Source organism: Herpailurus yagouaroundi, unplaced genomic scaffold, assembly GCF_014898765.1.
Source record: "Herpailurus yagouaroundi ecotype Mexico unplaced genomic scaffold, PumYag 161, whole genome shotgun sequence".
Taxonomy (NCBI): domain Eukaryota; kingdom Metazoa; phylum Chordata; class Mammalia; order Carnivora; family Felidae; genus Herpailurus; species Herpailurus yagouaroundi.
In genome coordinates this window covers 21998931-22010107 of record NW_024412402.1, presented here as the reverse complement: position 1 = coordinate 22010107, position 11177 = coordinate 21998931, and the positions used below count along the sequence as shown (strand labels likewise).

General features: G+C 43.6%; 1 protein-coding gene across 10 annotated transcripts in view; it reads left to right on the top strand.

The window, feature by feature from the left end:
- Window positions 1-1520: 1520 nt before the first annotated feature.
- Window positions 1521-11177, top strand: part of SNX19 (sorting nexin 19) — a 47171-nt gene continuing 37514 nt past the window's right edge. For 9 of the 10 annotated variants that reach the window (XR_005793007.1, XR_005793008.1, XM_040483558.1 and 6 more), the window contains exons 1-6: window positions 1730-3644; window positions 5373-5511; window positions 6756-6856; window positions 6973-7092; window positions 9006-9136; window positions 10376-10472. Coding sequence is in view for 8 of the 10 variants with exons in the window: in XM_040483558.1 (XP_040339492.1) it covers window positions 1947-3644; window positions 5373-5511; window positions 6756-6856; window positions 6973-7092; window positions 9006-9136; window positions 10376-10472 (2286 nt within the window). In the remaining 2 variants the exon portion in view is untranslated. The other variant, XM_040483559.1, reaches the window with a different exon arrangement.

Here is an 11177-nt window from a genome sequence, read left to right as displayed (position 1 = left end):
TATCTTCCTTTTCTGTGGGAAGAAGGGCAGCAGAGAAGTAGTCTGTGCCATGGAAATACTGAACCACATTCTAGGATCTCAGGGATGTGCTCAGTCTGCTTTGTGGACATTCTGATATTAAATCAAATATTTGCATTAGAATTGATAGGCATTAACTACGATGGTTCCTTTTATTTTCAAAAGAAATCTTTGCCCCAACAATAGAAATGAGAGAAGCTACAATATGTTTTCTTCTTGTTGGCACAAATTTTGGTTGGAGTTTGCCTGATGATTCCTCTAAGCATCTGGGAACTAATGCTATAATGATGAAGGCTGCTAACACCATTGAGAAAGCTGAAGATGAACAATCATAAATAGCACTATACAAATGATATACATCCTGTGTAAAAATAAAAAGGATAGCCACATTGCAGGCAGAGCTCCTAGGGACCAAGACGGTGAAGAAAGCTAGCTTCTAATGACACTGGCACAAACATTCTTACACATGGTCAGTACTACTGTTAGGTAGTCAATCTTGTAGGTAATTTTGTCTGTGTAGATAACTGAAGGCAAATTTACTAAAACAAAACAACCAAGCATAGAGCACATTTCAAAACAAATATATTTGAGGATTGTCTCTAGCTTCATCTCTACTTCTGCCTTCTTTTCTCATATATTTGGGGAAGAAAGTGGAAGAAGACATGGAATGGGTAGAAACAAACTCACCCGCTTGAAGATTCAACATAAAGGCTACTTTCTCTGTGAGGTTTCCCTTACACCACTGCAACCCACAGTGATCTGTCCTTCCCCTGAACACCTATAAGATTTTGCATTTTACTATACACCATACTGACTTGCGTTGTTATCCATCATGATCCAAGAACTTGTCGTCTCCCCCATTAGCCACAAGGTTCTTGAGGACAAGGACTGCTTCTATTCCTCCACAGTACCCATTCACAGTGATTAACTATAGCAGATGCTCAAAGTATCTAATAGCTTGGGTAATGCCACCAGCAAATAACTCCCAAATCACAAATAGGATTTTGTAACACAGTATATGAAATTTAAGGAATAAATCCATCCCTTAATAATGTTTTATGCCTTGTGTTCTGCAATTGCTCAGAACAAGGTAGGTGAGCTGTGTATTGGGGATTCGGGGGGGGGGGGGGCCCCGGGGGGGAAGCAGGGTAAATGTTGAAATGTATCATGACAACGAAAACATTTCCATATGGGATTGAAACAAACTGGGTTAGTGAGACTTTGCCTAAGCAGGAAGAGATGTCGGCGAACTTATTTAATAATTAAACCTAGAAGTCTCAGTCCTTCGGGGGCGGGGGGGGTTCTGCCTGCAAGGCCGCTCTGCATTCCACGCGGCTTTGGTCACACCCTTGAGCACTGGCTCTGCAAGCACACAGTTTGGGAAACCAGTGTCCGCAGGTGCTGTCACGGCCGTTCCTCACCACCAGGGGGAGCTGCGCAGCGCCGCGCCTAGGGGTGCGCTAACGCTCTCCCAGCATGCCCTGCTCCGCCGACGTCGACCCGGAAGCTGTCGCCGGCGGCCGCCGGCCGGCAGCCGTGACAGAAGTCGGGCTGCGGAGCGCAGTCGTCCGGGACCCCAACCCGGCGGAGGGTCTCTCCGAGGGCGGCGGCGAAGACACCGTTGAGTCCCTCGAACATCGGGGCTCCGTCTGGGCGCGCCCCCCAGCGGTATGTGACCCGGTGCACGGCGTCTGTGTCAGGTGAGGACGCTGAGAGCAGCTTCTCCGCTGGAAGGGGCTGGAGCGAGGGGGAGAAGCAGAGCCGCCTCTGTCGCTTTGCATTGCCTCTAGGACGTGGAGGGCCCAGAGCCCGCCGGGTACTGAATAGCACTCCACATAACCTCGTCTCCGTACACAGTTAGTGCCCCATTCCCTAACTCGGGTGAGATCAGAGAGCGGTTGTCTGGGTAGCCACCTGACCCTTTCAGCATGAAGGCAGAGACAGTGTCCTCGTTGCAAGAGACTCCAGCTGAGTCCAGCTGGAGCCTCAGTAACCTGCTGAGTAGCCGGAAGCTGATGACTGTGGGGATCGTGCTCGGCTGGCTCATGGTCATCCACTTTCTGGTCAATGTGTGGCTTCTCTGCCTTCTGTCTGCATTGCTAGCGGTGCTGGGAGGATGGCTGGGCTCAAACGCCATTGTGGGGGCTTCAGGTCGACTGCATCTGGAACGCTTCATCCCAGTGGCCACCTGTCCTCCAAACCCTGAGGCAGAGAGGCAATTGGAACAGGAGATCAACCGCACCATCCAGATGATTATTCGGGACTTTGTGTCTTCCTGGTATCGCTCAGTGAGCCAGGAGCCAGCCTTTGAGGAAGAAATGGAGGCCGCCATGAGAGGCTTGGTCCAGGAGCTCCGGAGGAGGATGGGCATGGTGGACAGTCATGCTCTTGTTCAGAGGGTTCTGACTCTGTGCGGTTGTCACCTGCAGAGCTATATTCAGGCAAAGGAGGCCACAGCTGAGAAGCAGAGTGGTACAGTTGAGCCCTCCCAGCTCTGGGAGGCTTACTGCCGAGCTACTGCCCCACATCCTGCTGTACAGAGCCCCAGCACTGAGGTCACCTATACACGTGGCATTGTAAATTTGTTACTGCAAGGACTCGTGCCAAAGCCCCACTTGGAGACCCGGACCGGGCGCCATGTTGTGGTGGAACTCATTACTTGCAATGTAATCTTACCACTAATCAGCAAGCTTTCAGATCCCGACTGGATCCACCTTGTACTTGTGGGCATCTTTTCCAAGGCCAGAAATAATCCTACAGGAGTGGTTAAACCAACCTCCCCAGCCAGTGCTCTGGAAAAGCCCTCAGTGCCCACATCTCTGCCTCTGATTGTTGAGGTACAGAGTCTGCCAGAAGTGAGAGCCCCGTCTCCAGCAGCAGCACCAGTGCTACTAAACTGTAGTGAGCCAGAGGGGCCTTCCCACCACTCGCCAGAAGTTGAAGAAGGCCATGAAGCAATAGAGGGAGAATTGGGTGGAGTGCCAGAAGAAAGAAAAGTAGGAAACAACGCATCTCATTTCCTACAGCCAGATATTCGAGGCCCTTTGTTCTTATGTGAAGAGCTGGAGTCTCCATTGTCTGAACTGAGTAAAGAAACCATCATGCTCATGACCCCAGGCAACTTCCTCTCTGACAGGATCCAGGATGCCCTATGTGCCCTAGAGGGTCCCCAGTCTCTGGAATCTAAGAATGTTGAGGCATCTGAAGGAATCGAAGGAGCAGAGGCCGAGGAGGGTCCAGGAACAGAAACAGAGGCAGGCCTGCTGGTCTCCATGCTGACTTCCTGCCCAGAGATCCACATTGACACAGCAGACAAGGAAGTAGAGCAAGGAGATGTCACCTCTCTTACAGCTTTGCTGACAGATCCGGAGAGGACCTGCCCCCCACGACCCTCATGCTTAGAGAAGGATCTCACCAATGGCGTGAGCTCCTTAGATCCTAGTCTCCCACAGGTTCTGCTTTCCTCCTCTCCAACCGGTCCTGTCAGCTCAGCCACCTTCAGCTTTGAGCCCCTGAGCAGTCCAGACGGCCCAGTTGTTATCCAGAACCTTCGTATCACTGGTACAATTACTGCTCGAGAGCACAGTGGCACTGGATTCCACCCATACACGCTCTACACGGTGAAGGTAACAGGATTAGAATTTGGTCACCCCCACTGGGCTGGGAATGGGTTTGGAAAGCAGAGACAGTGAAGCTAGGAATCTAAGGGAGAGAGGGTACTCTTCACTTGTTATGTTTAATTGAACAAGAATCTATATGTGAATGGTCTGAAGATCATTTGTAAAGCAGAGTTGGCCTCTGTTTTGTACCCATGCAGACAATCCTAGAATCTCAGGATTCTTAGGATACTGAGGGTCATATTTTTCAGTGGTTCCCAATGTATAGAGTTTTGTCCAGAAATTCTCTTTCTACTGTTCATTTCTTTCTTTCCTTTTTTAATTACTAGTATCTTTTGTACTTTGTTTAGGAAGGAAGTTTATTTACCTATATACATCTCAGAAGGTGGCAAGTTCCTCATTCCTAGAGATGTTTAAGCACAGAAGTAGGAACTACTTGGCAAAGATGATATGAAGGGGTTCATGTATCAGATGGGTTCAGTTATAGCAGAGTCTCCCTTTAACTGGCTGTAGGATAGGCTGCTTCCAGATTACCTGAAGAGGGTATTTTTGGAAATTCTCATTCCAAATCTATCAGAATCTGAATATTTAAAAGGCAGCCCAAGTGATTTTTGTCATGCAGCCAGGTTTGGGAATGTATGAGTATTGACTAGTGTCCCTCAAGGAGAAAAATCCACAAAAAGCATCCTAATTCACAGGTGCTCCAAGTTTGAGAGCCCCACCCTGAATTCCATCTGTCTCATAGCTAGGCCTTCTCAGTGCTAGTGTGAGGGACTACTACTTTGCTCATGTCAGTTCATAATGAATAGTTCTCTCTGGCTCTAGAGAATTTTAAAATAGCTTTAAGTCCCACCAACAAAGAGATCGTTTCTTCCATCACTTGCCTCACACTATAATACCTCCTCCAAATAATAATGGTAACCTCCTAATGACAAGTGCATACATAGTTCTTCCACATAATTTCATTATATCTTAACTACTCTGTCAAAAAGTCTACCCTGTACTAAGTCACAGCTTCAGGGTGTTCACTCTGGGGGAACATCCAGTACAAGTTGTCTTTTCCCACATACTGGCCCTCCACGCATATTAAGACAGCAAACTTTGACCCCTTACGACATCTCCAGTCTTCATGTGACTTCCAATCATACAGATGATATGTACTTAGGAAAACAAATTTCACTTGAGCTCCAAGAATAATAATTAATCTGCCCAAAGCAAAATAAAAACACATGGTTCTTTAATGCATTCCAGGCAAACAAATGCTTTTATTCATCAGCTGTTCTGGATTATTTGTTCTTCTCCCAACTAACATAAATAATCACTGGTTGAGTATAATAGCAAATGGTTATCCTCTTATAACATCCAAACCCATTATTTAGGAGTGAAAGAGGCAGTGTCACTTTTATTGCTGTTTTATCTTCTGTTTTTTACTCTGAGATTTGAAAATTAATTAGCCAATTTTATAAGTCAAAGTGTTTGCAGGAGGGAGTTTTGAGATGGAAGAAGAGAATGGAGAACAGCAAAACTCTTCTTTTTCTGGGGCACATGTGTTAGGAAATGCATCTCATTCCTTAATTCAGCTGCCCTGGGAATTTGAGTTACTCATTACAACTCAGGGCAGCAATCAGCTCTAATAGGTTCAGAAACAATAGGAACATCTTTCTCCCTCTACCCCTACTCTGCTCGTACTCTGTGGCCAATGAGCTGCTGCACTAAACAAATTTGTTCATTCAACAGTATGAGACAGCTCTGGACGGTGAGAACAGCAGTGGCCTGCAGCAGCTGGCCTACCACACTGTGAATCGCCGCTACCGCGAGTTCCTCAATCTGCAGACACGTCTGGAGGAGAAATCAGATCTACGGAAGTTCATCAAAAGTCAGAGTTTCCCCAGGCTGGACTGCCTGCTTGCTTTACATATCTAGCCACCTGATCTGAGAGGCTAGAGGCCTACTAGTTTGTGAGGAGGGATGGTGGAGGAGAACACAGCATCAAGGAGCCTGTGCTTCCCCCGTTTGTTTTCAGATGCTTTTTAGTGCAGGATGGCACTGATCACATTGTTTCTGAGGAATTTCTTTGCCACTGAATGCTCTGTTCTGGGGCCTATCTAGTTTAAGCTTAAGAAGCTTTCACATTTGCACCTGTGTCTGTGAGGTAGCATGAGGCATTAAATTAACTTTTCCAGAGGCATCGATGGATTGCTCTTAAATATTAAAATAGTATCCAGAAATGTTTGCCATTCTTCAAAAATCAGGCTTTTGTGTCTGTGTTGTTTGACACCCATAAGGCGTAGGAACAATACAAAAAGGTAATAAAATTTAAATCTAAATAAAAGCTGGTAAGCAGCTACTTTAAAAAAAAAAAAAAAATTACTGATGATTACCCAAATAAAGTTTAGGCATAAGTTATGGATTTCAGTTATGTATTTTCTTTCTTAATAACAATAGCTACTACTGAGTTAAACTTGAAAATATATGCCAGTTTCTCTTCTGGGTACTTTACATATATTAGCTCATTTAATTCTAACAGCTTATGAAACAGATATCATTATACAGAAAAAAAAAAGTCAAAGGAAGATTAAACAACTTGCCTTAGGTCATTCTCACAGTAGGGACTGGAGCAAAACTTTAAACTTGCAGAAGAAAGGGACGTCTGGGTGGCTCAGTTGGTTAAGCATCCGACTTCAGCTCAGGTCATGATCTCACAGTTTGAGTTCAAGACCTGCGTTGGGCTCTGTGCTGACAGCTCAGAGCCTGGAGCCTGCTTCAGATTCTGTGTCTCCTCTCTCTGCCCCTCCCCTGCTTGCACTCTGTCTCTCTCTCCTCTCTAAATAAACATTTAAAAAACTAAAATAAATAAACTTGAAAAAAAATTTAACTTGGGCAACGAGTTCAGAGCCTTCATCTATAACCATTGTAGTGTATGGCCTCATATACCTTAATACGAGAGTAGATTGTAAGTATTATTTCCTTAAGATATATTTGGAACTCCTGAAATTAAAAAAATCCTAGGAATGTATTCAGTAGTTCTGTTTTCCTTACATATATGATATGTTTTATATGGAATACCTCAGTAAATGTTAAGTGAATGAGTTTTTGTTTCTGTTTTTTGTTTTCTTTAAGATGTAAAGGGTCCTAAAAAGCTCTTTCCAGATCTTCCATTTGGAAACATGGATAGTGACAGAGTAGAAGCCCGTAAGAGCCTCCTGGAATCCTTTCTAAAGGTCAGTATGCTTCTGTTTTGGTTGTGCTCTCATTCTGATTACCAGATACCCAAGCCAAGCTGGAGAGACCTGGGGACATGAATTTCTCTTTGAAGTTTTTCTTGTGTCTTTTGCAGCAACTCTGTGCCATTCCAGAGATCGCTAACAGTGAAGAGATGCAGGAGTTCCTTGCTCTGAACACAGATGCTCGTATTGCCTTTGTCAAGAAACCATTCATGGTGTCCAGAATAGACAAGGTACCTGCAGGGCCACTGTGCTCAGCTTTAGTGTCCCATCAGAGCATAGGCAGGGACTAAAAAATAAATGAGATTGGGGATGGGGAGAGACAGCAGAAAGGAGTCAGTAGAACGTGGACTAGAATTTTCAAGACCTCTTGTAAATATTGCTTGGATCATCACCTTCCTGAATTACAGTAAGCAACTATGAGGATACACTCACCCTGACACTATACATGTATACATATCTCCTGGGGATATTATGACATTGTTATTCTAGTGGAAGGAGGTAAGGATAGATCTGTACCTCCATAAATAGGTGAGGTCAGAAAAGTCTTTCCTGGAGGAGATCATTCTTGGTATTGGTCACTCAAGTAAAAGAGCCCCAAGACCACACACTCAGCTGGACTTAGACTGGTGTGGTGATTCTCTGCTAGAGAACAGAGAGTGGAGAGAATTGTACTTTCAAGAGGGGATCTCAGAACCTTTGGAGATGGTAGGAGAAGGATATTTGTGTAGTACATTATATCCTATAAATAGTGATTACCAGCTGATTTTAGAGTCCCCAGGGCACAAGTCTGAGACTTATGTTTATCAAAAGATGGCATATGTTTTAAAAGGTTAGAAAACACTGACTCATTAGCAGAAGGTGGGGCATCACTCTAGACTTAAGAGGATAAAATGTTAAAGTGGAATTTCATGTGGTAGGAATTAGGAGAAATTCACTGCTGTGAGGAAAAACCTGCAAACTGGAAAGGGATGAATGAGGTAGAATCCCCAAAGTTCCGTGCAGATGTGTCCATCCACACAGATGTGTTCACTCACTGACTCACCATCCAGTTACTGCTTGCCTCCTCAAAGCCATGAATAGTACTAGCTGCTGGTGACACAATAGTGACAAAGCAGATAAAGACCCTCCCCAGAGATCTACAATTTTGTGAGCCTTGAGAGCAAGGTGCCATTATCTATTCATACTATCCTCTGTGTTCTTTCCTTGGTTTGTCATGCCCTATGCTTTACTGTAGTCTTACTCAGCCACTCCAGCCTTGTCTCAGCTGTGCTAGCTGTGCTTCTTATAGAGGATGAACACAGGCATGAATTCAGGAAGGCATGACACTACTCTTAGCCAGCAGTGTTAATTAGCAAGGAGCACCAAAGGAAAAGTAAAGATTTCTTTTCATTTCTTGAGTATTGTAGGGTTTCATTTGTTTGTGCATTTTCCTTTTTAGCAAATATCTATATGCCATTTTCCCATTCTGAGAAATACAGACAACTCTTACTCTTCAGTGAGGATTGCTTTATTTGGTCTTTATGACCAAATATTTGGTGTTTATGAGTAGAAAAGTTGATATCAACTCAAGATTCCTTAATTTTGACATGAGTGATTTTTGTTATTCTTTCTGTAAAGAAGAGAAATTGTTTGAATTAACTGGAAAAACCAGTTCTTTACTCTGTGAATTACTCTGAGCATGTTAATATGTATGCTACCAGACTGCATTTCTTATTTGATAATCTTTTCTCTTTCTTTTTTCTGTATATCCCTGCCTATGTTACTTCCATTTATTCACATCTTGGTGAAAGTATTATTGATTTACAAACTAAAAATTACTCCTTTATATACAAGGAAAGAAATTGAGAAATGAAAAGTATTTCACCAGCCTGTAGAACTCTCAAGGTTTTTATTTATCTCATTGTTTGTTTTGACTTATTTTCCCATGGTATTGTTTGTCTTAACTCTGTGAGGAAGAAGATTTTTATGGCCATAGAGAAAAGGGAGAATAGTTGACAGTAAATCTGCCTGATACCTGACTGTGCTGATGAGTAAGATTCCACTAGCTAGCCTAGCTATCTGCGCATCCTAATTGCATAAAGCAGCATGAGACAACTGCTCATTTGGTGGTTCCTGTCTGACCCTGCACCTCTGACCCCTGCAGATGGTGGTGAGTGCTATCGTGGACACCTTGAAGACAGCATTTCCTCGCTCTGAACCCCAGAGTCCCACAGAAGAGCTGAGTGAGGCCGAGACAGAAAGCAAGCCCCAGACAGAAGGCAAGAAGACTAGCAAGTGAGAAACCCTTCAGTTATCCAGGGACCCTTTCCAGTTCTCAAGTTGATTGCCAGTCTTTAGCCAAATCCCATCTCCACTTTCAATCCCTAGGAGAGAGGAGATGGGTAACACATACCAGTTATTATACAAAACCAGGCTCCACCAACCTAAAGGAGCCTAAGATCCAGCATAGGCATCCCTGATGAATGTTTGCTCGCCATAGGATCCCAGGACTTAAACTGATCAGGAATTTTTAATTAGAAGGAAAACTCTAGAATAGAGATAGTGTCCTTTTCTATTTTCCTGTAAAATTGAGATGTTTCTTTTCTATGAAGAATTAAGGCTGATAACTGATCTCTGTTTGCCATCGTTTCTGCAACTCTTAGCTCCAAAGATGCATATACTAGCAATAAACAGGAAGGGGCCAGCTATTGTTTCCTGCACTAGGGTCCCAAATATACCCTTTCAAAGCCAACATGTGGAAGGGAATGGCACCACTCTTAACCTTTAGTGCAAACTTCATATCTGTATCTGGGCCATTATGAAGAGACAGAGAGAAAGACTGAGAGAGAGAAAGAGATAATGTGTGTTTATGTGTGTGTTGGAATGGGGAGAGGGAAGGATAGAGTTTGTATTTTTATGTCTGTATGTCTGAGTGTCTTTGTGTACATGTGTCATGTACCAGCAATAACACTCATAATTTTTAGCCTTTTTTTTCTTTTTTTTTTTTTACTGAGCCCATATTTTGAAAGGTGACCATGATATCTGTGCTTATAAGATCCTTGAAACATTGAGGTTAGCACTTGTGGTCCTTCCCCTGGTTTTATTTGGAATACAAGGAGAATAAATGGATGTGCAAATAGGGTACCAACAGTAACAACTAAAGCCTTGGTTTATTCCACACGTCTCTTTAATCTTTGACAAATTTTTAATGAGAATATAGTATATGCTAGCCATTCTTCTAGCTTATGGGAATACAGCCATGATAGACTGGTCCCTGTTTTACATTAGCAGAAACCCTTTCACAAATGGGTTGTGCACATAGCTTAGTGCAGTGGTTGCACTATGTATTGAGAATTGCCTGACTGTCACTTGAGGAATTTCAGGGCCAGGTCTCTCCTGGCAACTCTGACCACAGTAAGATCCCTAGAATAAGTATGAGTGTTCTTGTTTTAAGGTATTAATACTTGTCAGTCCTTCATATAGGAATCAAAATCATGCATTACATTCTGTTTCTGCTCGTTGTGTCAATACCAGGTCCAGGCTGAGGTTCTCATCCAGTAAGATTGCTCCAGCACTGAATATAACTGAAGCACCTGAGAAGATTCTCTATTGTTTTCAGGAAGGCAGTGTGGTAAGATAACCAGATGACTCCTGGAATTAATCACTGGGAGGTTGACCCTGCAGTTATAGACAATTGAGACATTCTCTAAAGTTAGGAGGGATGTAGGTGCCTTGCTGAAGGACCTAACCAGCATCTGTGTCTCTAACTTTTATTCTTTTTTTTTTTTTTAATTTTTTTTAATGTTTATTTCTTTTTGAGACACAGAGAGACAGAGTGTGAGCTGGGGAAGGGGCAAAGAGAGAGGGAGACACAGAATCTGAAGCAGGCTCCAGGCTCTGAGCACAGAGCCTGACGCAGGGCTTGAACTTACAAACCGCGAGATCATGACCTGAGCTGAAGTTGGACTCTTAACCGACTGAGCCACCCGGGTACCCCTCTAACTTTTATTCTAAAAGTATTTTCTCTGGGTAGTTTGTAATTCCTACTGGCTCTGGGTCAGCAGTTTGACTTCTCAAGCACCATGGGTTTGGAATAAAAGGTGGCAGAATGAGAAGGAAAGCCAGTTCCTGGAAAAGAATAGATGACCCAAATGTGTTTGCAGCAAGTGCAAATACAAAGGCATTGTTTTACTTGCAGTTTTGGTAGAAGCTAAAGACTTTCCTGAGGTAGTCACAGAGTCATTTGGGTTCTGTACTCATGATACTTTTGCAGAGAAGGAACCGGGAAACTCAAGTGCCACAGTTGCTCTCATATATTCCTCATACTTTATGTGAT